Source organism: Mustela lutreola, chromosome X, assembly GCF_030435805.1.
Source record: "Mustela lutreola isolate mMusLut2 chromosome X, mMusLut2.pri, whole genome shotgun sequence".
NCBI classification, from domain to species: Eukaryota; Metazoa; Chordata; class Mammalia; order Carnivora; family Mustelidae; genus Mustela; species Mustela lutreola.
Window position 1 is genome coordinate 88,479,907 of NC_081308.1, and position 27,649 is coordinate 88,507,555.

The following is a 27,649-nucleotide window of genomic DNA, read 5'->3' on the forward strand; positions in this document are numbered from 1 at the left end:
AGAGATCACAAGTAGGCAGAGGGGCAGGCAGAGAGAGAGAGGGGGAAGCAGGCTCCCCACTGAGCAGAGAGCCCAATGTGGGGCTCAATCCCAGGACCCTGGGATCATGACCTGAGCTGAAGGCAGAGGCTTTAACCCACTGAGCCACCCAGGAGCCCCAAGGTGGGGGAAAAGTCTTATGGGAGAAAGTAAAAGGAAAAAATTGCATTCACTACCTTTCTTTCATATGAAAAGCTCTTTTTGATTTGACTGTGAATTCGGGGAGAGCATGAGGCCCTGCTAGTATGTTGAGGGGCAAGAGGAAGACATAACACTGGTTTTCCAAAGAGTAGAACAAACTGAAGGGAAGGTGGAGGTGCAGGTAGCTGTAACAGCAACTGAATGAAGTCTTTTCTCTGGAAAAATATATGTATAAAATATTTAATTCACATTAGGGATTAACAATGAATTAGTGAAAATACCCAAAGCACTTTATTTATATAGTTAGTTTTTTTCCCTTTTAGAAAATATGCTGTTTTGGGGCACCTGCTTGGCTCTCTCAGTGGAGCATGATTCTTGAAATCAGGGTCATGAGTTCAGGCCTCATGTAGGTGGGAAGCCTACTTTGAAAAAAAAAGAAAGAAAAGTGCTGTTTTTTGATTTAAAAAAAAAGATTTTATTTATTTATTTGACAGAGAGATCATAAGTAGGCAGAGAGGCAGGGGGGAGAGGGGGGTGGGAAGCAGGCTCCCTGCTGAGCAGAGAGCCTGATGTAGGGCTCGATTCCAGGACCCTGAGACCATGACCTGAGCCAAAGACAGAGGCTTAACCCACTGAGCCACTCAGGCACCCCAAAAAGTGCTGTTTTAAAACTTAAAATCACTTTTATATGTGATTCAGTCAGAAAGTAGGTGCCAGTAGTTACTTCAGGTCTCTGGAGGGGTAAGTACTATGAGGGTAAATGAAAGTGACCTGCAGGTGAGTCTCTTCTATCACCTCCTGCCAATTTACTGTGGTGAAAAGGGTCCAAGTTCAAGAATGTCATGATTGAATGGAATGATAGATGTCAGATGTTTCCAGTGGGACCAAGCTTTTCCACCTTCCTTCCCCTGAGCATACGTGGGAAGGGGGAGGAAAATGAAAGCCATTTGCACCTGTTTCTGCACCATGTGTCTCCCTTCTCCACTTGGGGGCTCTGATAGGGAGGGAGAGTACCTTCCACCTGGCATTGCCTCTGAGTAGCTTTGTGGACTCCTTTGGGCTATTATGTTGGTTGGTACTTTGGCTTCTTTGGCTCCCAGCACCAGCTGATGCCCTGATCTGAGTCCCAGTTGGGCAGGCTCTATTGCTCAGTACTGTAGCTGTCTCCAGGGCATTGTTCTTGAGATTTCCAACAGGGCGGATTTGTGCAGTTTGGCCCATCTGGACAAGATCTATAACAAGTAGAGCTCTGTGCAATAAGCTCATCTCCATAGTCCGCCCCCCACTACCCCCGCCTTCGAGCTGCTGCAGCCTGACACTCCAGCCCTGCCATGGAGAGTATCAAAGAGATACTCTCTGCTCCTTTCAAAGGGGTATTGCTTGTGGCCTCTCATTGGTTGGCACTACCTGGGCAGAAATGGAAAAACAGGGACTCTCTGCCCTCTTAATTTAATCTCCTCCCTTAAGCCAGTCCTTTTGTTTTGAATCTCACTGGCAGTTATAGTTAATATCGTCAGTAAGATTAACTCCTGGTCCGGCTACCCTGGTCAGCCCAGAATGCTCTCCTCAAAGCTTAGAGACAGACAAGAGGAGTATAGCAGTGAACAGGAAAGAACTGACAAGCTCAATAGGAAAAAGGGGGAAAGAAAGGTGAGCTCTTGCTTTGACTGTAGGATTTGCTTTGATCATTGGATTTATTTACTTACTTTCAATTTAGAACACCATCTTGAGGATGAGAGGAAGGGAGAAAAGGGGAGAGAGGAATGAAACAGAGAGGAAGAGAGAGAGATTGGACTCACATAGTTAATTATTCTAGGTCCAGAGAAAAGGACAAGATATTTAAAAGATAATTTGATGACCTGTCTTTCAGCTGTTAGCCCTGTACTTTAATATTCCCTTTCTCAGTTCTTCATAGTTGGGTCACTTCAAAGGATTCAGCATATCAGACCCATGCTTCCCCATGCCCCAGTGGTATTTTAAGCCTGAAATGGGCTCTTCCACACCCCTTCTATTCTGACATTTCTGGTCACTTCAACTGACTGCCACTGACTGTGGAATGAGAAGGGAAACAAGAAAAGGGTTACTAAATAACTCCGACTTATGGCCCTTTAACTTCTACAATTACTACCCTGAGGTTCGCCAAGCCAATGTTTGTCCAGGATAGGAGTCCTCCATATGTCTAGTTCCTTTCTAGGAAGGTTGAAGCCCACTTTATCCTGGACAAGGTTGAATGGTACTATTATATGCTTACTAAAAGAAGGTTAAAGGGCAAGTTAACAATGAGGGGCCCTGTGAAATAAAGAGACTTTGGGGAAAACGAAAAAAAAAAAAAATGAAGGCCCAGCCAACAAAAGATTTTCTGAGGATAGTTTCTATATTTTACTCCTCCTGGGTCCTACTACCTTGGATCTTACTTTTCTTGAAAGTTTTCTAACACTGTTGAGAGGTTTCTTAAAAAGTAAGCATTTTTCTCTTTTTACATTCCCCAGCAGCCAAACACACTTTACCACCATACTAGTTAGGGAATAAAACAAATATTTCTGAGACTCTAAGTTCAGATGGATCTGGAAGGGTAGCTTTTTCGAGAGTCCAAGATTCCTGCCCCCATTCTGACAGTGTTGAGCATCCTATGAGATCTGAAGACTTCTCCGTTCAGTCATAGAGCAATGCCCTACCTCAGTGCAGCTTATGGCTATTCCAACCTTGCTGAGATGTGGGAAACATGTCACCTTGCCTTCTTCCCACAATCAAGGAAAAGTGACCGGGTCACACAGGGCAGAACTTGTGGATGGGAAAAACCTCCCTATTTGAGCCTGTGGTAGGAGGGATAGAGGGCAGAGTAAAGCCAGGCTCTGGGTGGGTGGGGGGCATGGCAGGGCAAAGAATGGTGCAGATTAAGATAACAAATGCCAGAATATAGTAGCAATGGTCTAAATATTCTCCACTGGAGAACTGGAAAACAGAGAGTCTCCAGCAAGAGAAGAAGGTCATCCTTGTCCCAGGAACATGGCCAAATCTTATTCTCATGAGAAATGGGATAACATGGAGAAAAATTGGATTAGAACAGAGAAGCCATCTTTCTAAGTATAGCCACCACTGGCACCATGCAGTGTAGACCCACATATCTTTGGGATTGGCCACTGAGGTTCTGAGTGGGAGATCAGAAATGAATTTTCTAAGCCCCTGATGGAATCTAATGGAGGGGAGGCCCGCCCAGGAGGAAGCAGGAAGTCAAGAGCAGGACTCTCTAGCTCTCACCCTATTCACAGTGCCTGGTGAATATCTTCTGACCGTAGCAATTTATAGACAACCCAGTAGAAGATGTTGAAGATGAGGAAAGTGAAGGGGAAGACAGCTCGAGAGATGGTGTCAATCCTCTTGGCCTGGTCCACATAGAGTTTCCGCATTGTTTCTCCTTCCCTTAGAAAAGGGGCTGGAGGTTGGGGGTTATAAATACCAGAACTTTCCCCTGGACCTCCATCCCTTGCCTGCAAGCAGTGGCCCAGGTCATAGCCACGGAAATAGAAGCGACTTTCTCGGATGATATCTTCCTCCTGAAATTACATGGGAAAAAGGACAGCATTTGAGGTTACAGCTTCATCTAAGGATGGAGACCAGGCCACACACATATATCTCATAGGTTATGCTATGCAGACTGGTGGCTGGGTACACAGACCCGCTGCATGCTTTTTTATAGCCATAGAACTGTTCATTTGATGGATGTATACTAAGCAGCTATACATGGTGCATATGGCATATATTATGATTCTATTTGCAGATAAGTCCCGAGCTGCCTTTTTAAAAATGCATAACATCATTTACAGCCATCTAAAACTCAGTGAAGTGCCAACCCACTGTGAGAAGGATATCTCAATGTAAAGTTATCTCTGGTAGTCAACAGAATAAACAGAACAATAAAACTTTTAGAATGTACAGCTAAGATATTTAGACTTGGTGAACTTGACTTTAATGACTTTCAAAAGCTGCAGAATTAATTCTCCTTGTATAGGGTATCTTTTAAAAATTGTTTATCTCAACTCAAGGCTGAAAATTACAGAAGTTTTAAGTAACCTAGTGGGTCATCCAAATTAGGGTAAAGCTGATAAATCTGTTGCAAATTTATGTGATTCTCTGTAAACCAGCAGATTTTGACAAAGGTATCAGTACATCTAGGGTAACATTTATTACCCAATACAGATTCCCTTTATGTAAAATATATGCATTATGATGAACACATTCACACTGGGGAAGTTAATTTTATATCAGCATTAAGAAATGTAGCAGACTACACAAAGTTCATTTACTCAATATTCAGCTGACAACCTTAAGTAGCTACAACAGCTGGAGGGCTAGGAAGTAAGAACAGGAAGACAGAGACAGAGATAGAAATAGAGGGAGAGGGAGATATAGAGAGAAACAAAGAGAGAAAAAAAGGACCAGAGTGCCTGAGTGATCAATAGAGAGCTTTCTTCATATGAGAGCCCTTCAGCCCCCAACTCAGAGCCTATTTACTCTTAGTTTATATAGAACTCAGACATGCCCAATTTTGTCTACTTCTAAAGCACACATTACCATCATAATTGATGGTTCACAGCCTGGAAATTAGACATAAGACAGGTAAGTACATACCAGAATCTAAAAATAGTTCATTCAAAGATGGTTAAAATTTTTTAAAGTGTTGATGTTTATAGGAGTAAAAACTTCAGCTATCTAAGAAATCACCTGAAGTGAAACACCCCCTTGTTGGATGATACAAACTACCTTCTTGGTTTGCCCAGGATTGAGGTCTTCCTGAGATTCAGGATATTCAGTGATAAAATAGAATGGTATACATGTATATTGAATAGATATGCCATAGATACACATAAAATGTGGATAAAGTAGGTTTTACACACATTGTGCAGTTAGAAGGACATCATAGGGTCTTTATAATGGGACCTCTGCAACTATGGTAACACACTGAACAGTGACTTTGTATGTGAGATATTGGTGTTGGTGGGTCCCAGTAGCCCTTGATTATTACATCACCAGAAGGTTGAGCCTGTCATTGGGCATCAGGGGCAGGCAAGCTCAGGCCACGGATTCTGCAACAGACCCCATTTCTTTCTTTCCTTCCTGTGGGCTCATAGGACAAACCTGGGAAAGTGTGTTGGTCTTGTTCACCGCCATGTCCCCAGCACAGTGCCTGGCATCTAGAAGGCACCCAGTAGATACCAGTTGAATGAATGAATGGAGTGATGAGCTTCATGCTTCAGTATATAGGACAGGGAATGGCTTTGTTCACATGAAGCCAGCATCCTTTCAGGGTTTCAAACTAAAGAGTCTACTCAGAAGAGAGTCTTACTCAGTTACAAAGTGCTCAGCAGGAAAAACGATCACTCCTTGTCCCACCCCTATACAATGGCTTGATGTCCATCAGCCTCTAGAAAAAGTGGCACTTTTGGCATAGGAACGAATCTAAGTCAGCCAACCAGAGAGCTTTGCTACCCTATCTTTAATTTTGCCAGTCTCTGTGGAGACAGTTGTATGTGTGTAGGCCAGAGGCAATTCACTACTGTGGCTGTGCTTTGACTCTGAGTTCTAGTGGGGCAGCCTTAGCTCTCTGCTCAAAATTACTACCGTAATCTGTCACCAGATGCCTTGGATCACATCACCTTTTTTTTTTCCTAGTTCATTTTCACACTTTTACTACATAGTTTGTGCTGGATCAATTTTAGAAATGAAGAACCAGAGGTAAACAAAATATCTTCCAAGTAATTAATGAGGGAGTAGGGGTGCCTGGCTAGCTCAGTCAATTAAATGTCTGTCTTCAGCTGATGTCATGATCCCAGGGTCCTGGGATGGAGCCTCATGTCACATCAGACTCCCTGCTCAACGGGGAGCTTGCTTCTCCCTCTCCCTTTGCCATACCCCTGCTTGTGTTTTCTCTCTGTCAAATAAATAAATTTTTTTTCTAAGAAAAAATTAGGGAGTAAATAAAATCATTTCCTCTTTTGTTTTCCATTTCAGGGTCCCTCACACCCCCAGTTCCCCACCGCTTATTCTGATCTCCTCAGCCCCTCAGCTAGAGGATAAGAGTGTGGAATATATTTGTTTGCAGAAGGCTCTGAAAGAGAAAGTTGAATCCAACTGCTGTTTCTGTTTCTATAGATTTAATTACTTTTCCTTTTCTCCAATCATAGTAAATCTAAAGGGAATTATTTGGAAATATTTCCCAGGCTGAAAACAAGCTGTCTCACATGGGAGAAAAAATGTGATCACTAGAGTAAGCTGCCATTGGCTCTTTTTGGTTTTAACATATTGTGCCATTTGCAGTTGGGGGAACAAAGACAAAGTGGCCTGAAATCTAAGGGTGGGGGTCCTGGATATGAGTATCATCTATTTAAGCCAAATTCTTAAGACTCTGTGTGTGTGTGTGTGTGTTGGGAAGAGACAATGGAGGCTTAAATGCAACTTGGTAGCTTCCATGGATGTTGGAATAGAATATTTTTTGTTATAGCTATCTATAGGAGAGGGGGGCTGGGGAACTAGAGGGTAAAGATAGTCCAAAACCAAGTTGGGGAAGGAATGAATGTACAGTGTGGGAGTAGGATGTGGAGATGGGAAAGAGTGATAGCTATTCAGTGATACATATTGAAATGAATGAAGAGTGAAGAATGGAGGTGCTGGGGGATGGAGAGAGGCAAGCAGGGTTCTGGGACCAAACCCCTGAGAGAATTCGGCAGTGTTTTGAAATTTCTTCCATTTCTCTTATCCTGTTGATAATGGCAAGACTTCCTCTCTGCCCAGCTTGAAAGAGAACCCTCTCCAATGAGCCTGCTAAGATTGGTGGAGTGGGTAATGTGGCTGCTGTGGTCAGAGCCCAGTACTAGGGCCTGAACGAGATCCCCTCCCTATGAAGCATATAGGCTAGCTGGGAAGACAAAGCAGAAATGTATGGAAAAGAAATTAAATTACTTAAGACAATGACATGGAAGGAAACCACCAAGCAGTAGAGATGGGTGGTTGAGGAGAGATTAGAGAAGAACACGATTAAACCTGGAGCTGGGTGAACAGCTGGCTGGCTCCTAAAATATTCCTAACTTGCTCTTGGCTAAGGGCTTTCTGAAAATCATATGGATGCTCTCCCCTTTCCTAAGAGGGCTTTTCTCAGACTAAAGACTTGCTTTTTCAGCTAGAATGGCAGGGCCCAGTGAGAGGTTCTAGAAATAGATGAACTCTGCTTTAACTTTTATAGGTTGCTCAGTGACCTCCAGGATTCCTGCTCCAGTTCCACTGGGATGGAAATGGCTTAAAGAAACTTGAAAAGGGACATGTGCTAATGGCACAAGTTTTGATTTTCAGGTTGTATTTACATTAATAATAAGCCCAGCCCATTTTTTGCCAGGATCCGGGGGTCTAAGCAGGGCCCAGGCCGCTATTACAACTTTGTAATAATTGAGCACTTGTTATGTCAGACTCCATTATGATATTAAGATCAACTTATTTATATATGGCCAGGAAGAGATGAGCTGCAGGCAGCTGGGAGTCGGAGAAGTGAAGGGAGGGGGCGGGACTAGTGTCAACCTGGAGTAGCTCTACAGTAACCGCAGCAGGCTGCTGTTGCTGGAACACCCACACAGGCAATTTAGCTGACAAAGGGATGCTGGAGACTGGTTGGCAGCCTGCTCTTCTTTTTCAAGGTAGGCATTGAGAAGGCATTAAGGTCAAAACCCCTATGAAGAGTTTGGTACCTGCATGCAGGCTTAACACAGCTAAAGAGGGGGTGGAGAGTTAGCCTAGAAAAGGGAGCATTCTCTTTTCTTTCCCTTCTGTGAAGTCGGTATGTATATATTTTTAACCCTTAGTCTGAGATAAGAAAGGCTTTAAAAGGCTCTTGAAGGAGTCCTACTCAAGGTGATGCAGTTGTGGATCAACCCACTAGGGGGCGTGTTTCACAGAACCTGACTAAAGTCCAGGCAAGAATTGATACATTCCAACAAACCAATAGATGAGACAGGAGACCTGCTCTCAGCAGAAAGGGATCTTAGCTAGGGACATGAGTTCCCAGAGGTAGTTTTAAAGATATTTTCAGTGTGGATATATGGTTGGGACACCCTAGGAGCAGCTGAGGTAGGAGGTGGGTGTTAGGAAGAGAGAAAAATCTTAGTGCTAGAGTGGCCCCAACAGGCTGGAGCCCGGGGGGTCAGATCATCATTTTCTCTACCCCCCAGAGGTCATAGTGCATCTCCTCTGGCTTGGGAGCTTCCAGATTGGGCAGAAAACAAGGAGTCACAGCTCAAGGTAGACCAGACCTGTGTCTGATGATTAAGGGGCTAGTATCTAGCTCAGCAAAAGCTTTTGACTTTGCTCATAACTGGGCACTTGCTTCTAGGATAGTGTGGCCCAGGCACCTGTTGTCATGACAATGTACATAACATCCACTGTCTGGGTAATGGGGAGGGGCAAATTGCCTGTTTTTCAGGGCATCAAGCTATTTCCCCAGGTGATCATTCTACTGTAGAAGAAATGGGGTTAACAAACAAGAGTGAGGGAGAACAGCAGCTCACATCCAACAACTCTGATACATCCAATTCTAATGCACCCAGGGAAGAACAGGGCAAAGAAATCCAACAGCCAGAAGAGGCACGTAGTGGTTTTTTAATTCCAGCTTAGCTCTAGGGACCCTCATATAATGCTCTCCTAGAAGGGCCCCCGTGCTTGACTCTTGAATTCTTTTTTTTTTTTTTTTTTGACTCTTGAATTCTTAAGCACCAGTCAATGTATGGCAACATGGGGTATCTTCCTCCTGGGTGAGGGGAGAGCCAGGAGCAACCATTACTAATTCTCAAAATGATCTCATATTGACTAACTTGATAAGGTTCTAATATGAGCTCACCTTTTTTTTTTTTCAGTGCTTACTATGTACTAGGCACTGTGCCCACACTCTCTCTCTTTTTTAAGGTTTATTTACTTATTTTTATATAATCTCTACACCTAACATGGGGCTCAAACTCATGACCCTGAGATAAAGAGTCACATACTCTTCTGACTGAGCCAGCCAGGGCCCATATGTGTCCATGCTCTTAATCACTTTATTAGACTGCCCTACAGGGATTACTGTCCCATTGGATAGATTAGAAAAAGGAATCAAAGAGGTTAAAGTACTCAGTTTATCTGTGACCCATCTAGGACCGGAATCCAGGGTTCCTGATTGCTTTTTTAATCCTTGTAGCCATATGTGGAGTCTTGGTTTGTGGGAGGAGGAATAGGGAGGAAGGAGTACAAAAGAGAAAGGAAGGGGACCCCTTCCTAGTTATATTTACCATGTTTTGGCGCCTCTGCCTTTTTCGGAGTCGTATGAATTCCTTATGCTGACGAGATACAAAATTGACAGCAGCATACTCCAGTAGTGCAGCGAACACGAAGAGCAGGCACACAGCCATCCAGATGTCGATTGCCTTCACATAGGACACCTGTAACATCCACCAACAGAGCAATCAACCTTCTTGGAGCCCTTCCATTGCCTATCCAGTGGTTCACCAGCCCATACCAACAGCCTGCTATTCTTCAGTTATTCAATTATCCTGAATTTCTTCTGGTTTTCAGAGAAGCTTTCCAGGATATGTCCCATTGCCTGAAGGCCCATATCAAAGAGATTGGGATACCCATTATCCTTCACCTCTCTGCACTCTCCACCCTTCACTTCCATCTGCCTTTTCTCCCTGTACTTCTTTTTCTTTCTTTCTTTCTTCTTTTTGTACTTCTGTTCCTGCTTCTGCTTCTTATTATTCTTTTCATTCTTTCCTTCTGTTTCTCTTCTTTCAATAAATAACAATGAACATGAACACTGCATTCTTTTGCTTTCTGTGTTTTCCTCGGGTCCTCACAGCTCTGATGGAAACTGGGCAGGGTTTGTTATTCCCATGTGAAACATGTGAGGACACTTGAAGCCTAAAGAGGAAAAGTCTTAGCCAAGATTACCCAGTGAGGAAGTGGCACTAGGATTTGGGGGTTCTGGGCTTTCAATTTAGTGGCATTGCCATTTACCTAGGCTGCAGTCTCAATATCAGACTAGGAATTCCTTTCTTTCCCTCATCCACTCCCATTGTTCTCTTGACTGTGATTTTCCCTGCTGATCTTTATGAGAGTCCCTGCTGGATAACTGAATTCAGTGGCTCAAGGAAATGCTACTCAATCCCTGGCTATGGACACTTCTCTAATTTCAAGGCACCGTTGTCATCTACCCATCTGCTTCTTAGGGCTCTCCTCCCACTACCTGCCTTGGAAGCCTTTAAGTACTTTTCTCTCCCATTTCCCTCTTGAAGATTGAACACTTACCTCTCCTAGAATGGGGTTTTGTCTGGATGGGCCTGGAAGGGTTATAGAATTTAGGTTTATGTAGTTCACCTCCTCAACCAGATGGACTTCCTACATAGTTTTCAGCTGCTGAGCCCACCTCATAGGGCTCCCCAGTAGGAGTAGGTTTGATGACAGACAACCTCTTTCACCAGCTACATTGGGCAGTGAGGTTGCTACAGTCTACAGGAAAGGAGCAGGTCTCACTGGATAACCCTTCCACCTTAGTGGTTCTGTCTTTCAGAGCCTCTTCAATCCTCCTCTCCATTTAGGAAACACATTTATAGGAAATACTTTCAGACAACTTCCTCTGAGACACCTGATCCTAATTTGAGCTTTGTCATCATTTATCACTAGAGGCCTTTGGATTACCTCAAAAGTTTTCCATCAACTGAAAAATAATTGGGAACATCAACGGCTGTCCTAGGTCCACTACTCCATTCTTTTCACCAAAACACCTAACAATTATAACAATATTGAACACTTATTGAGTAGTTATTAGTTGCCAAACATTGTTATCTATGTTAATACATTATCTTATTTATTTCTTGCAGTAACCCTATTGAAGATATAATATTCCCATGTCATAGGTAAAAAGACTGAGAGGATGAGGAATTTACTTAAGATTGCCATTGGTAAATGATGAGGCTGGGACCTAAGCCTGCCTGACTCCAATCTCCTACTCTTTACCACTACACCACCCCCATGGCAAATTTGTAAATTTACCTTGGATGCCCTGATTATCCCCTGTTTAAGTAATAAGCACTGGGAGATGGGATATCACAGAGCCTGGTTTCTATCAAGTCAAAATGAGAGGGCATAGGTTCACAGTAAGATCCACAAGGAACTATGTTGCTATTGGTTCCCATTATTTCTCCATGGCCTAGAACATTGCCTGGTGCATAGTATATGCTCAATAAATATTTATTGAATGGATGAATCAGCTTACTCCCTGATTTCTCAGAGCCTTGCTGACTATAAGGACATTGAGGTGACTTCTAAATTTCCTACATGAAAACATAAGGCAGGGAGAACCTGGGCCCAGTCTCATAAGCACAGATCTCTCTGTGTAGTCAAAGCATCACCAGGCCACAGACATTCAAAATCCACTGACTATAACTGCCATTTACTACCTCAAAATTTCCTCACCCAAAAGAATGACATTGTCTCTTGAGGTCTTTGTAATAGTGCCCAGCTTCTGACATAGTAAGAGACTGATTGATGTTGGTTTAAAATCCATATATATAAAATTTTTCTTTTCTTATGGAACATGACCTCGAAAAGGTTGTTCTACCTCTCTGGGCTATATTCACCTCATCTGTGCCACGAGGGAGTGGGACTTTATACTTGCTATGGTTCTTTGATTTTGGACATGCTAGTATTTCCTGATGAAAGTCAGAGTAAGTCAGATACTGTCTCTACTCATTCCTTAGCCAGACAACACCCACAACCCCAGCTTCCACATCTTTAGCAATATCATTAGCAGTATGTTGTAGGGCAAGAGAAAATTCTGACCCCCTGTTCTTGCTCAATGGCTCTCATCTACCTTAAATCTAAGGCAAATAAAAAACAGAAGAGAACAGGAGAAGAAGGGGAAATGGGGAGCTCTATGGTAAGCAAGTTCCCTTGCATTTCTCTTCACCTTAGGCAAAGAGGCCCGGGAGCCAGAGCTCTGAGTTGTCATGGTGAGCACAGTGGTGATGCCTAGGCCCACACGGGCAGGGGCGGCATCCATGTTGATCCAGAAGGAGACCCAGGACAGGATGACGATGAGTAGGCTGGGGATGTACATCTGAATCAGATAGTAGCCCATCTGCCTCTCCAGGTGAAACTTTACCTCGATGCAGGTGAATTTTCCTGCAAAGAAAGAGGTGAGGTATCAGGCCTCAGGTCCCCAGTCTAGAGCTGAGCCTAAGGGGCAGGACTAGGACATCTCTCTATATATGGGCCAGCCTCTGTGCACCTCAAGTGGGCAAATAAATGAGCTCTTCAATATGGCCCCAGGGAGAACCAGATGTGTGTTCTGAGGAATTTCTCAGAGCAGCCATCAGGCTTGTCCTTTTGCTCTAAGCACTAATTTCCAGCAGAGGGCCTTCCACCTGACCACACAGCAAGAGGATTAAGAACAGAAGGGCTCCAGAGCCAGACTGCCTGGGTTTGAATACCGAATCTTCCACTGACTAACTGTGTGACCTCAGGCAAAACACCCAAGCTGTTTGAGCTTCAGTTTCCTTGTCTGTAAAACAGAGTAACAACAATATTAATTCCATTATTGTGGGAATTAAATGATGTATCTGGGGTGTTGAGCATATAGGTATTTGGTACTATCATCATTATTAACAAAGCAATGAGTGTAGACTCTGCCCAAACCTCAGCAGCCTTGCTTGAGCTTGCTCGTACACCAGAAGCTCTCTAGCAACAAGGATTCACTGAAGTAAACACTGCCTGTGTCTCAAGCAAGTGATAAGAGCTGGATAGGAAATATCTGGAAATAGTGTCCAACGGAGACCAACTCTGGATAGTGGACAACGGGTGCCCAGAGAACATCAGGCGACAGCATTCTGTCCCACCAATAAAAAGTGCATTGGTCCAAAGCACATGTACCAGTCCTCTGCCTACTCTGCCAATCATCTTTATTTTTCCCAGTTTCCCATGCCCTCAGGCTAAGAAAACCTAGCTTAGAGCTTCTCCGCACCGTAGAGGTTTAGGATAACCAAAGCAAAAAGCAGAGGATGTGTATGTTGCTATTTTATTTTGGACTAGACTTGCTCTTATCAAACCTGAGTCCTCAAAGCTAGTAATTTAATCAATGATTGGTTTATGGCTTTGACATACTGTGTGATGCTGTGATCTACTGTTCCTGAGTCCACCTCACCCCAGGCTTCTTGTTATGACATAGCTTTGCTAGGTGTCCATATTTTCTTTTTTCTTTCCTTCCTTCCTTCCTTCCTTCCTTCCTTCATTTAATCTATCTATCTATCTATCTATCTATCATCTATCTGTCTGTCTTCTATGTATCTAGGTAGCTAGCTATCATTTTTGAGAGTGGTGGTTTTATTTTTAATTACAAAATTATTACTTGTTTAGTACAGGCAAAAAGTGAGAAGTAGAGAAAAATAATAATATTTATAAGCTCATATTTATCAAGCCCTTACTAAGTGCCCTGACTTTATATAGCTTATCTCATTTAAATTCCATAACAACTATTTGAGGCAGGTAAAATAAATAAATAAATAAATTTATTTATTTATCTATTTGACGGAGATCACAAGTAGGCAGAAAGGCAGGCAGAGAGAGAGGGAGAGCAGAAAGCAGGCTCCCTACCGAGCAGAGAGCCCGATGTCGGGCTCCATCCCAGGACCCTGGGGTCATGATCTAAGCCAAAGGCAGAGGCATTAACCCACTGAGCCACACAGGCGCCCCGGTAAAATTATTATTTCCCATTTTACATATAAGGATACTGAGGCTCAAAGAGATTAAGTTATGTTTCTCAAGGATACCCAACTAGTAGATAGTTGGGCCATTATTCAATCTCACCTCTGACTCCAAAGATCTTAGTTTTGTCCATTGTATCACTCTACGTTAGAAACATTTAGTGCTATTTCCTCCCAGGGTTTTTAAACACATGCTTTTGATTTGTTTCTTTTACCACAATATAATGATTCTGTGCATACAACTTTGAATCTTAACCTTTTCCACTTGTACTTTCCATGTTGATATAAGCAACATGCAGTCATCCTTTTTAACATCTGGATAATATTCTACCAAACAGATGCACTGTGTAATTTATTTAACCTCTGTCCTATTGGTCCTATTTAGAAGAGTGCCAAGTTTTTGCTAGTATAAGCACTGACCCAGTGATATTTTGGAATATTTCCTTTTAATAAATCCCAAGGGGTGGGATTCCTGGATCAACATGTAAGGAAGAAAAATAGCTTTTACAGTTTCTCAAAGTATGCCCCCTGGACCATCAGCAACAGAATTCTCAGGGTGCTTGTTCAAATGCAGATTTCTGGGCATCACTTCAAGTGCACATAATCAGAATTTCTGAGAGGCAGAACCCAGGAATCAACATTTTTACAGGCTCCCCACAGAAATATAATGTACACCAGAGTTTGGAAACCATTGACCTATATACAAATTGCCAGTTTTCTCCCCAGTAAAGGTTCTATTAATTTCCACTCCCAACAGCATTTTCTAAATCCAATGACCTGTTCCTCTCCATATGTTGCACATCCTACATATACAAACACACATATTAATGGGGTGGCACCCAAAGCATGTCAGCACACCAAGGAGGTATCCAGGATCTCTCCCCTTTAGCTTCTGGCCTCTATCTCAGGGTCATAGCACTTTGTATCCAAATAGCCAGGGAAACTGAGGAAAAAGTAACCCTTAGGGAAGCTGTGGGGAGCAGATGCTCAGGCTGGAAAATCAACTTTTCTCCACAACTGGCCCACATTTCACACCTGGGAAAACAAGCCAGTTCAAGAGTTGGGTAATGGTGGCTGTGGTATGAGGTGTGGATGGTAAGCCTTCCAGTGCCCTAAAGTCTATTGCTTTCTGGTTCAGCAGCCATTGGCTACTCCCAGATGTAGATTCCCCACCTTCCACACAAAGTTGGCCCCAGGACAGGTGAGACACTCCTGCCACTCACTGGCATAGGCCCATCTCCTCTGCAGCATGTGATAGGGACAAAAGGGCTTTAGAGTTAGATCTGGATTTGAAGTCTAAGCCAGCCATTTTCTAGGTACGTAACTTGAACAGTTTATTTAAAATGGGGCTGATAATTCCTACCATAATGAGATAAGGCATATGAAACACTTAGCACATCTGGCACAGATTGGACTTTTGTAGAAGCTGGCTGCCTTGCCCCTTCCCTCCCATCTGGAGGTCCTTCTGTGGCTCACACTAAGTAAAGATCCTGGTTTTTACCTGTGTTGTAGTGCTTGGTACAGTAGCCTAGATCCTTCTCATCTCGCAAGATAAACTGGGGCAGAGTCAGCCCCTCAGCCACTTGGACAGCAGGAGCATCTTCCAGCCACTCAAACACGAGGTCATTCATGGTGTAGCCAACTAAAAGTGACAGAGATGGCAGAGGGCTGCAGAATTTGGTGCTGGGTGGGGGTAGGGAAAGAGAACTAGCAGGAAAGAGCAGATGAGGAGGTAAGGCCTGGGTTTTTGGAGCTTCGTGTTCATCTTGGAAAGGGAAACCTTTCTGAAGGGGGTACTTGGTCAATTGTATTATAGGCCCACCCTAACTAGATAAATCAGAAAGATTCCAGACTCCTCTTCTATCTAGTTCTCAAGCTTTAGAGAGGCACAGAGAGAAATTTTTCTGGTAGACCTAGAAAGCAGGTCAAAAGCATTGGAATGATGTCAAGGAACACAACTGAGAACCTCCTGCCATATCTCAAACTAACAGGAGTAAGCATGTGTACTGGCCACATGTCTTGAGCTGAGCCAGCCTCAGAGCTGGGGCTTCTGCCTCCTCATCCCAGAGAGGAAAGAGCTATTTATACCCTGTCAGTCATGCATGGGACAATGTGCACACCACAGACTCCTAGCCAGGGCCCTGAACTGGGGCAGATTGAGAGTTAACATCTGAACATGACAAGTTGCTCACAGGTACCTAGCAGTTTGTGAAACTCCTACCATATATGTGACCATATTCACACATGTCAAGTAGAAATGGGAGAAGAAACACTGAGGCTCACAGATGTGCAATGTAAGGCCTTGACTCAAAGTAGCTATGTGACTTTGGGTAAGTCATTTCCTTTCCTCTAAAATGCTCCACCTACTTTTCAGGATTGTTGTGAGGGGGCAATAAGAACCTGGATATGAAAGTGGTTTATGAACTCTAAAGGGCTAGCCACATAGGACACATTCTACCCATCATTGTTATTATATGCTGGAAACAGCCTGACAAAACTTCTTCTCTGAGGATTAAGCTGGTGTGTATTGATCTCAGAGTCTCACCTTGCCCAGGAGATGGCAAAGGAGTGCACATAGCTGATGGTCCAGCCTTGTTGTCCATTGACTGTTCTGCATTTAGAGCAGCCCCTATAAGCTGGCTTCCCTGTCACAAAGTAGCCCTTGGCTGACCTTGCCACCCTGGATGCTGTGCTATACTTAGAACCATCTTCTCCAAATTCTCTACAGAAGTTATCTATGTTCATGCGGAATCAGGGTTCAAGAGTACCCCCTCTGCCAACTCTGGCATTTTTATAGTTATCTTGAATGTATTAACTCAGGGGGAGTAAAAGTAGAATTACCTCAGGTACTGTGAGAGGAATATCTTTGGGCAGACGAGGTGTCCTTCAAATGCTCACCCCCCATAACCAACACAGGCACATTTGAATGTAAAGCTGGTGCCGTCCCATTTCCCAATACTGTGGAATAACCAAACCAGTAAATAGTATGAGGATGAAAAAACACCCTGGGTTGGGTGTTAGTGAGTCCTGGCTCCTAGTCTCATCCTTGCTAACAGCTGACCATGTGTGAGTAAGTCCCTACTCTGGATTTCCCTTTTCTCATTTGGAATATCATGGAATGGGGTTAACTACCTGGTATTCCAGCCCTTGCTCTGAGACTCTCTAGAGACACTTACAGCTCTCCAGCTGCATGGTGCATGTCTGGATGTCCATGGGGAAGTTCTTGAGGTCCATTGGGCAAGATAAAATGAGGGTCAGCCTGCCGGGGACAGTAGAAAAGAAGTGATGTCAACTTTCTGGGGCCTGGCACAGCACAGGGGACGCTCTTCCAACCCCTCATCCTCCATTTGGCTTTCTCTCCTTGACCCAAACTCTCCTGGCTGTACACCAGGTGTACCTGATGCTGTAGAGCACATTCCCATTCTTGAAGATGCGTAGTAACTTATTGTCTGTGGTCACCTCATGGAAGCTGGCCCCTTTCTCATTGGCAAAGAATAGGTCTGGCTTCCAGATAGAATCCAGCATAGAGGGATCAAGGTCCAAAGAGTCATCAGGATATTCTTGGTAGGCTAGGCGTGGGTCATTCCACTGCTGCCGCAAGAAGACATTCACCCGATAGTCCTGAGAGGGTGCACAGATGGGCCCATGAGAGGCAATGCTATTCCAGGGGCCCAGCAAGCCTACATGGGCAGGAGAGCCATGAGGAGGAAATGCTGGGAGTACATCTCAGGGGCAGTGAGCATTTTGCACTGAAGAAGTAGCCTGCTTTGGGCTGATATAGCAAAGATGGGAAGGGAAAAAACATTTATTAATCACTTACTATGAGGTGGGTGTTCTGCTAAGTGTGCTTACTTTATATGTATTATCTCATTTAAATCTCATGCCAACACTGTGAGGAGGGTCCTGTTATGATCCCTACTTTATAGATGAGGAAACAGAAACAATGATATATTTAAATAACCTGTCACATAGCTATTAGATGGTAGAGTCAAGATTTGAACACAGATCTGTCTGATTCCAAAGTCTGTGCTCTGTACCAAGCTACTTCCCATGATTGACCATCTGTTCTTTAGGCTAGTTTGCCTTTGGCCACTGAAACCCCAGTCGGGGAAAGATATCTCCCAGTGACCAACTTCAGACATCCCATGGATTTAGCCATGACCACAAAACAGAGAGAGGACAGCAGAGGGAGGAAAGTCTCGATATCTAGTGGGCTTCTCTCATTCATGCTAGAATGGAAGCATGGAACAGAGATACTCCTTACCATAGTAGTCTCAGTGACAGAGCCAAAACTGTTGATGAAGATGTTGCAAGTCACGTTCACAGGTGGGCCTAGGGGTGGCAAAACACAGCCATATTGGCATGGCATTCCAGGAGGCTGAGAGCAGTTTCCAGGACTCCCTCCCTGAGCTTGAGGCCAGGGCACTGCTAGAAGGCAGTGCCAGTTGCATAGACCCATAAGCAATAGGGAGGGGAAGCTCCTTCTGAATTGAATCAGTTAGCTCAGTACTTCCAGCTTCCTGTCCTTGGGGTAGGCAATAGTGGCTGGGATGGCAGTATGTTTCCAAAAGGGGTGGCGGAAGGAAGGGTTTTTGTAGGATGAATGCTCCTTACCTTTAAAATTGGGTCGAATTCTAGCATCATATCCAGATGTTCGCCCCATAAGCTTGTCCAGAAAATCAGAGGGGGACATGGGCTGAGGTCCCTTGGTCCCAGATTTGACTTCCTCTTTTGCCAAGGCCACTCTGGACAGGTAACATAAAGAAGTCTGAAGCCACTTGTATTCTACATTTATCACAGACCCTTTTCCTTCCCGTCCCCACATACCTCTGGCTGGTCTCCCCATCAGGCAGGAAGATAGGAGAAGATGGGTCTCTGGGCACCCATTTTCAAAACAAGGAAAACAGAAACAGCCATAAGCCAACACTGCAGACCAGTAGTTAGTCCTAAAAATGTGCTTTCACATATATGAGATCTTTTTTATCGTCACAATTCTCAGTGTAATGAGTGCAAAGACAGATGAGAAAAGTGACTTGTGGGATTATAAATTGGAACAGCCACTCTAGAAAATAGTATGGAGTTTCCTCAAAAAACTAAAACTAGAACTACCATATAATCCAGCAATCCCACTTCTGGGAATATATCTAAGGAAAATTAAAACACTAATTCAAAAAGATATATGCACCCCCATGCTTATCGCAGCATTATTTACAATAGCCAAGATAAGGAAACAATTCAAGTGTACTTTGATGGATAAATGGATGAAGAAAATGTGATATAATATATACATACATACATACATACACACATACATACACATAATGGAATACTATTCAGCCATGAAAAGAAGGAAATCCTGCCATTTGCAACAACATGGACCTTGAAAGCATTATACTGTGTACAGTAAGTCACACAAAGACAGACAAATATTGTGTGATCTCATTTATATGTGGAATCTAATAAACAAACAAACCAAAAGAGGAGTGACCTAGTCAAAGTCTCAAGGCTGGTGAATGACAGGATCAGGGCTCAAACCCAAGGGGCTGAGACCTCATCCAGTATTCTCTTTCTAAAGGTGCCTTAAAAGCACTCAAAGAAGAATTACAATTCCCTGCAAATAATGTGGTTGTAGCTATGTTGTGATTTAACCAAGGATGGTAAGGACTCAAGGGAAATATTTATTTCTGAGAGTTGGTTTCCATTGCTTGGCCTTCATGCTGAACTGCTCAGGAGCTGGGGACCCAGCTTCTAGAGAGGGAGTTTTGGCTTCCAGTGTTTGCTCCAGCAGGAAACTATATTTTATTTTTGTACCATTCATAAAAATGAACTTGAAGTGGGCTATATTAACACATAATGTATTATTTGTTTCAGGGGTACGGGTCTGTGATTCATCAGTCTTACACAATTCACAGCACTTACCATAGCACATACCTTCCCCAATGTCCATCGCCCAGCTGCCCCATCCCTCCCACTCCCCTCCACTCCAGCAACCCTCAGTTTGTTTCCTGAGATTAAGAGTCTCTTCTGGAGACATGAACAGACAATTCTGCAAAAAAGACATCCAAATGGCCAACAGACACATGAAAAAGTGCTCAACATCACTCAGCATCAGGAAAATACAAATCAAAACCACAGTGAGATACCACCTCACACCAGTCAGAATGGCTAAAATTAACAAGTCAGGAAGTGACAGATGCTGGCAAGGATGCGGAGAAAGGGGAACCCTCCTACACTGTTGGTAGGAATGCAAGCTGGTGCAACCACTCTGGAAAACAGCATGGAGGTTCTTCAAAAAGTTGAAAATAGAGCTACTTTATGACTCAGCAATTGCATTACTGGGTATTTACCCCAAAGATACAAATGTAGTGATCCAAAGGGGCACATGCACCCCAATGTTTATAGCAGCAATGTCCACAATAGCCAAACTATGGAAAGAGCCTAGATGTCCATCAACAGACAAATGGATAAAGAATATGTGGTATATATACCACATCTTATATTGTGTGTACACCACACACACACACACAAATACACACACAATGGAATACTATGAAGCCATTAAAAAAACCCCAAATCTTGCCATTTGCAATGATGTGGATGGAACTAGAGGGTATTATCCTAAGTGAAATAAGTTAATCAGAGAAAGACAATTATGATCTATCCCTGAAAGACATATGATCTCTCTGATATGAGGAATTTGAGAGGCAGGGCAGAGGTTTGTGGAGGGTAGGGAGGGAAAAAAATGACACAAGGTGGGACCAGGGAGGGAGACAAACCATAGGAGATTCTTAATCTCAGGAAACCTTAATCTCAGGAAACAAACTGAGGGTTGCTGGAGGGTGTGGGGTGGAGGGATAGGGTGGTTGGGTTATGGACACTGGGGAGGGTATGTGCTGTGGTGAGTGCTGTGAATTGTGTAAGACTGATGATTCACAGACATGTACCCCTGAAGCAAATAATACATTATATGTTAATTTAAAAAAAGATTCTCTTCTGGTTTGTCTCCCTCTCTGGTTTTGTCTTGTTTTGTTACTTCCTGTCTTCCCCTATGATCCTCTGCCTTGTTTCTCAAATTCCATATATCAGTGAGATCATATAATTGTCTTTCTCTGATTGACTTATTTCACTTAGCATAATACCCTCTAGTTCTAGCCACATCGTTGTAAATGGCAAGATTTCATTTTGATGGTTGCATAATATTCCATTGTATGTATGTGTGTGTGTGTGTGTGTGTGTGTGTGTGTGTATACTTCTTCTTTACCCATTCATCTGTCAGTGGACATCTAGGCTCTTTCCATAGTTTGGCTATTGTGGACATTGCTGCTATAAACATTGGGGTGCACGTGCCCCTTCAGATCACTACGTTTGTATCTTTGGGGTAAATTCACAGTAGTGCAATTGCTGGGTTGTAGAGTAGCTCTATTTTCAACTTTTTGAGGAACCTCCATACTGTTTTCCAGAGTGGCTGCACTAGAGGGAACTATGTTTTGAGCTGGACCTCAGTTCATGGTTGGGGCAGCAGCAGGATTGTAAACTCACTTTGACAACAAAATAGGTGAGAAAGCAGGGCTCTAGGAGCATGAGAAGAACTTCCAAGTAGGATGACTACACCAAGAAGGTCAATTTCCATCTTTTCCCCCTAATAACTTGATTTTGAGTAAGGGACCAGTGTGCATTGTCCTAACCTCGAGGCTGGCCCCTTCTCCCCTGACAAGTTTCTTTCTAAGAGCAGCAACACCCCTTCCACATGCTTGCTTATCTGCTTACCAGCCAACAGCTAGACTAAGGACTAGAACCTCAGCCTTGAAGGGCAGGTTGGGGCTCAGGGCTGAGCTCAGGCTGAAATCCTCACTGGGCCTGGTTCTCCTGCTCCATCCTGCCACCACCATTGTGCTAGCCACCAGAGCTAGCTCCCCCACTGCCACTAGTGTAGCCACACTCTGGGGCAGGGAGGGAGGGTGACTGCTGTCCTTCTGGGTCCAGCTCTCTTTGAGCCAACGGCCCCCTGTTTACATGTTTACATCTATGTACCATCTGAGGTCATATAGATCATATGCACTGTGAGCCATTAAATAATAAGAATAACCAAGGCACCATGCTATGCACTTTACTTACCTTATCTCGTTTAGTTCTCACATCGGTCCTCCCAGATGAAGGTTATTATTATTTTTCCCCTTATATAGATGAAGAGACTAAGGATCCGCAAGTAAAGTGACTTATTTGTGATCATATGGCTAGTAAATGGTAAAGCCAAGATTCTAACCCAGAGCTTTTGACTTCAGAACTAAGTCCATCTACTACAATGCCAGGGTAGGCTGCCAAGGAACCAGAGTAGGAGAAGTTCAGTGGAAGACACATCCTGACCTCCTAGAATTCTTCCTTCTTGAATCCTCTGAACAGGAGGAAGCCCTTACACTGGGAACAGAGGTCACTGTGGCCCAAATTGGGGCTGGCAGAGCAGGTGGCTTAAGCAGGCTCTGAAAATCCAAGGAGGGGTGGCAGTGGTGCTAGAGCAGCAGAAGTCTGTGGCTTCACCACAGGGTGTCCTTGCTGGCCAGGTGCTGCTTCTGGCTGCCTGCCACCTGCCTGCTGGGAGGCCACATGGCCCTGTACATAGAGCAGCCAGACCCTTGCCACCCTCTTCAGCCCCATGCTAAGGGCACCTCTCCCAGCCCCAGGACCCTGTGACAGGCTGTGGGCTCAGCTGTCTTGGGTCCCAATTTCTGTCACAGAATTCTTTTCTGGGGCTGCCTTGTCTATGGGCCTGAAAGCAGAGTCCCTGTGCAGCCACTTTTTCCTCCCTTTCATTCCTGGAAAGTCCCCAGTACTGGCAGGACATAGGAGGCTCTGGAGCTGAAAAATGTGGCTCAGGCAAGGCCTTGGGGTGGGTAGGGGAGAACACTGATTATGCTACCGGGTGCTTGAGTGACCTTGGACAGGTCACTCCGCATCTCTAAGAATCAGTTTCCACATGCACAATGAAGGATTCGAACTCAAGACTTCCTAAGGTCCTGCCTTGCTGTATTTGCTCAAGTGGGAATGCTGCCACCAAAGCTTGGGCCTTGAGGCAGTCTCCCCTCCAGGAGGGCCAATGAGCGCCCCCTGCATTCCCCCTTCTGCCTGCATCTTCCTACCAACTCCAGCTGAGCTGCCATTCTACTTTGAGCTACTTTTCGCTTTTAGGAAGTTTGCCACCCCACACATATTGGATCCCTGCCTTCCTCCCAGCCAATGTGTCTGCAAGCAGTGAGGCAGGAGGTGCCTCAGAATCAAGCTGTCTCTGTGTGCTCCTTGAAGTAAGAGGAGGAAGAGGTCTGTTGCAGTGGTACTCGGCCCCTCCACTCTTCTTAGGACCAGGTCAGCCTAAGCCACAGTCATCTTTCTTACTCAACTCACCTGGTCCATCTTGACTGGCTCCTGGTCTCATGAGAAAATGGGGACAAGGAGGGGAACATTTACAGGGAGTCCAAAGCGTGTCTGGCTATCAAAAACCCAGGAAATGACTGCACTGAGTGCCCCTTCAGGACAGGAAGCAGCCATGTGTGCACTGGCTGGGTGACAGCAGAGGGCCAAGGTTTGCTCAGCCCAGCTTCCTCCTGATATGGTTTAAGGCAAACCCTTGCTACCTGAAGCCTCTTTGGTGGACAGCTGACAGATGTTGGTGTCATTTTTAGGAATCTGAGTAGTGTGTGGCCATGATGGTAGGAAGATAGGCAAGGAAGGCAAGACAGATGGCCTCTGTTCTGGGGCTCAGCTATCTTGCCCCTACCCAGGCCCAGGAAGCTCTCACCCATGCAGAAGGCTTCCCACCAGCTCTGGGGCTTTGGCATTCCTCGTGAAAGGCTCCTGGGTCCTGGTTAGGGGAGGGTGTGTCTTTCTCTGGAGCCCTCTGGATTGTGGGCTTTTTGTAAACTTAGAGGAAACTGTGCCAGATGCCCCTGCTGCCCCCGGCCAGTGTTTGCATGCACCTCCTTCTCACCCCGACTCAGCTCACCTGAGGAGGACCTGCCCTGGCAGGATCCAGAGGAGAAGTAAGGAGAGGGTTGCAGGAACAAGAGTTGTCATTCTGCAGGGGCCCTGGAGCCCTTTGTCAGCCTGGCTGCCAAGGTGAGAGGGATATCCCAGCAGGAGGAATGCTGCAGAAAGTACAGATAGAGCCTTCCTCCAACTTGGTCTGCTCACAAGGAGACCGTTGGGCTAGGAGTTGTGTGCTCTCTCTCCTCTTCTGCTCTCTTCTCTCTGTCCTGCCGTTACCAGTCAGGGGCCAGAACTATTCCCCTGGAAATGATCCTGACACAGATAACCCTACCGGCTCCTGCTCTGACTCGCCTGGGGTTCCGGAGGCCCTTACCCCGTCTGCCAGGGAGCTGAAGGAGATTCTCTTTGGGCAGCAATCTCCAAACCCTGGAGAGTCTTGGAGGGGAGGAAGGAAGGAGAACTGGAGGAAGATGTTTCCCTCCCTCTCACCTCCCCCTGGATGCACCCTCCGAAAGCAGCAATTTAAAGGCACAGTCGCCGGCAGTGGAGTGGGGTTCAGAGCAGGTCGAGTCCGTGTGCGGGGAGGAGCTTGGGCTGCCTTTGCTCCTGGGAGAGGGCTGGAGGTGTACTGTCCATCTTCTAACTCTCCAGCTGGAGGAGCGCATGCAGGCTGCGCTGCTCCCAGCTCCCCAGCAGCATCCTTTTTAGCCTGGAGCTAAGCTAGAACATTTTTTTTCCTAATGTCCTAATGTCCTAATGATTTTTATAAGGGGGAAAAAGACCTGAGAGGATTTAGGTGGAGTCGCTAGGTTTTCTCAGTCTGACAGCTTCAGGTTTGAGAGGAGGCCAGAAGGAGGCGAAGGACAGGGCGGCTTTTCCTCAACCCTCTGGATGGAGGCACAGGGCATGGATGATACAGAGGAACTTTGGAATCTTCTTCTTATGGGGGTCTGCCTGTCTGTCAGTCTGTCCATCTGTCTTTCTACCTGCTCTATCTCCTTCATCCTTGTAGTTGCCCATCCTTTTCCCTTCCTGCTTTCCTCCTTTAGGTTGTCTCTGGTCAGCGTGGACAGCCCTCCATAGTTCTTGGAGACCTCCTTTCCCTGATACCCTTCCCCCAGCCCAGCTTGGCTATGGGAAGGGGTAGGTGTCCCTGGCAGGGTCACATCAGGCCTGGCACACAGCAAGCTTTGTAAGCTTCAGAGGAGTTGAGGGGGCCAAGAGCAATGACCTGGTAATCTATCCCTGGATGGTTGAGAGAGGCCTGGAGGGTGGGTCTCTCTCCCTCTCCTCCCTGGCCTCTGCCTATTTGCTAATAGTACCCGGGTGCTTTAGCAGCCACATGTCTCTTGGTAGACCCTTCCCCAGTCTTGCCCATGCAGCAGCTCAGCTGCTCTGGGACTCCCCCCAGTGCCTCTCCCTCTCTCTTTTCCTCCACTCTCTTCCCCCGGTCTCCCTGATGCTTTTATCCATCTCTTCTCTCTCCATGTCCACATCCTTCCTTGTTTCTTCTCTGGGTCTCACCTTCAGAGTCTGTCTCCCCCTCTTCTTTGGCCCTCACTTTCTCTCCATCTCTGGTTTCTCTCTCAACCTCCCTGTTATCTCTATTCTCTCACTCTCTTCTAAATTTCAACACTGAGAAGCCAAGGGGTTTCATTTCTTCTTTGACAGAAACCGTCACATCAGCTCTGCTGAGTCTGAGTGTGTACAGGGGAAGGGAAAGTGCCTCTTTACGGGGTCAGTTCTAGAGCTGATGGAGCCCCACCCCCTCAGCATCACCAGATGAGGTTTTTTTTGGGGGGGGTTTCAAGATCTAGGGGGGCCCATTGGGTTGTTGGAGGGAGTAATGATGACAAGGTAACAACTTGCACTGCCTCTCCTTTGGGCTGCATTATTTAAGAGGAAGGATTTTTAAATCACAAATGACAGAGAAAGATCATTTTAAACAATACACAGTGAAAGGTTGATGGGGGGCTTTTTACTTTTGGAATTGGGACTAAAGACATTACAAGCCTCAACTAACGTTTATATGGCCAGTAAGTACAAGAACCCCAAAGTACTAATTTTCCTAAAAATTTTTAGGAAAATTTTTAGCATTTTTAGCAGCCCCTTTGCCTGTTCACCCTCCATCCTTGTTTCTGGTAAGCATCACAATGCCCAGTCACAGGCTGAAGGCCAGAAGTAAGCAAGAAGTAAGTAGAACATTTCCTGGTGAAGCTCCTAATTAGAAAACTAAGGGCAGGTTGGGGGTGTGGGGAGGAACTTGTCTCCTCTCATAATTCACACCTTGTACCAAACCTCATCATGTCATTTCCCCTGCATCAGTGGTTCCCTCTTGTTCTCAAACTGAAGTTCAAGGTGCTGCATGATCTGGTCACTCTGCTTGTCCCACTGATGTGTCTAGAGTCACCTTTCTCTCCAGCTTCTGGGTAGTTTCACATGTTACCTCTACCAAAATACTTTTTCTGCCACTCTTACCCATTCCTGTAAACTAAGCTTTATTTTCACTTTCTCAAGAAAGACTTCTTGAAGTACCCTCACCCACACTCAAGTCTGGGTTAAGAGACCCTCCAGTGTGTGAAGACCCTGGTCTTCCCCCTTTACAGCACCCATCACATTTAACTACCTGCTTACTTACCTTTCTCTGCTGCCATATCATGAGCTCCCTGAGGGCAGAGACATATTATCCACCAACTTCCTGGGTCCCAGCCTAGAGCATGGCACATTATAAGTAATTAGTGTATGTTTCTTATAAGATGCATCCTGGGCACTCAGAGATGCTTTCCCAAGCCCAGTGCCTCTGCATCTTTGTCAAGCTAGAATGATGAGTTTGACACTCAGAGAGAGGGCTAGCATGAGATAATGGTAATAAAGAGAAAGGAGGAAGCTGCTTTTATTCCCTTGCCCCTTAGGCCTGTGGCCTCATACTCAGTCATCTGAAATTCTTGGCTAATGGAAATCTTAGGCCCCTGGGGACTGGTGCATTGCCTCAGTTTTGCTTCTTGTGTGCCCCATGGGATCCCTGAGTGGTGAAAGCATAACAGGGTCAGCTTGCTGGGGGAAAGATCCTTTCTTAGGAGAGGCTGCAGGGATGACCAAATGTGTGGCTGGCATGATGAAGGGGTATGGCTTTCCTAGGGTTCTGAAAACCAACTTTTTGGGAGAAGAAGGGAAGGAGAAGCGGCAAAGAACCGGGTAATTTCTCCTAGGAATTGACAAGAGGCAAGAGAGATGCCCATTCACGAGTTCCTGTGCTAACAGGAAGCCACACTCTCTGAAGATGACTTTAGCATTTTCTGACCTGGGAAGGGTACAAAGTTGTGTTCAGCCTTGCCCCATAACTCTTTTCTCTTCTTATCATCAACCTATGATGGATATGATTCTCCACATTCCAAAATGTTCATACCCTTTTTCTGTTTTATAACTGATTGTCACATCAGCCCAGAGAACTGGCTGTATTGTGATGTTGAGGTCGTGTAGAAGCTACGGTAGGTAAAATGTTTTTCAGGATGAAAAATATTATTCCATCATGAAAAAACTACTGAGCTTCTAAAAATGGATTAAGCACATTTTCATAAATGTTTCATTCCAGGAAAGAGTCTGTCACATTTCAGCCCTATGCAAGGAAAATTGTCGTTGTGCCCTCCTGACAAACAGGCTTCCTGAAACCTAAGTCTGAGGGGAGCATATCTGTTGGGTTGGGTATTATTTGGTTAGTT

The 27,649-nt window shown here is 45.0% G+C and overlaps 1 protein-coding gene across 1 annotated transcript; it reads right to left on the bottom strand.

Annotated features, from left to right (window-relative positions):
* Positions 1-679: 679 nt before the first annotated feature.
* LOC131822023 (glycine receptor subunit alpha-4) lies at positions 680-24,369 on the bottom strand. The gene is made up of 9 exons (XM_059158403.1): positions 23,947-24,369; positions 18,567-18,697; positions 18,217-18,284; positions 17,350-17,573; positions 17,129-17,211; positions 15,454-15,594; positions 12,161-12,375; positions 9,486-9,635; positions 680-3,734 (listed from the first exon to the last, which is right to left on the bottom strand). Exons 1-9 carry the CDS (start codon positions 24,015-24,017, stop codon positions 3,444-3,446), a joined length of 1,374 nt encoding a protein of 457 aa, XP_059014386.1. The 5' UTR covers positions 24,018-24,369; the 3' UTR covers positions 680-3,443.
* Between the last annotated feature and the right edge of the window lie 3,280 nt (positions 24,370-27,649).

Coding starts and splice junctions, on each gene's coding strand:
- LOC131822023 (XM_059158403.1), bottom strand. CDS start 24,017: ATGACAACTCTTGTTCCTGCAACCCTCTCCTTACTTCTCCTCTGGATC. Junction 17,212..17,349: donor AATGTGCTCTACAGCATCAG/GTACACCTGGTG, acceptor TGTCCCCGGCAG/GCTGACCCTCATTTTATCTT. Junction 15,595..17,128: donor CACCATGCAGCTGGAGAGCT/GTAAGTGTCTCT, acceptor TGTCACTTTTAG/TTGGCTACACCATGAATGAC.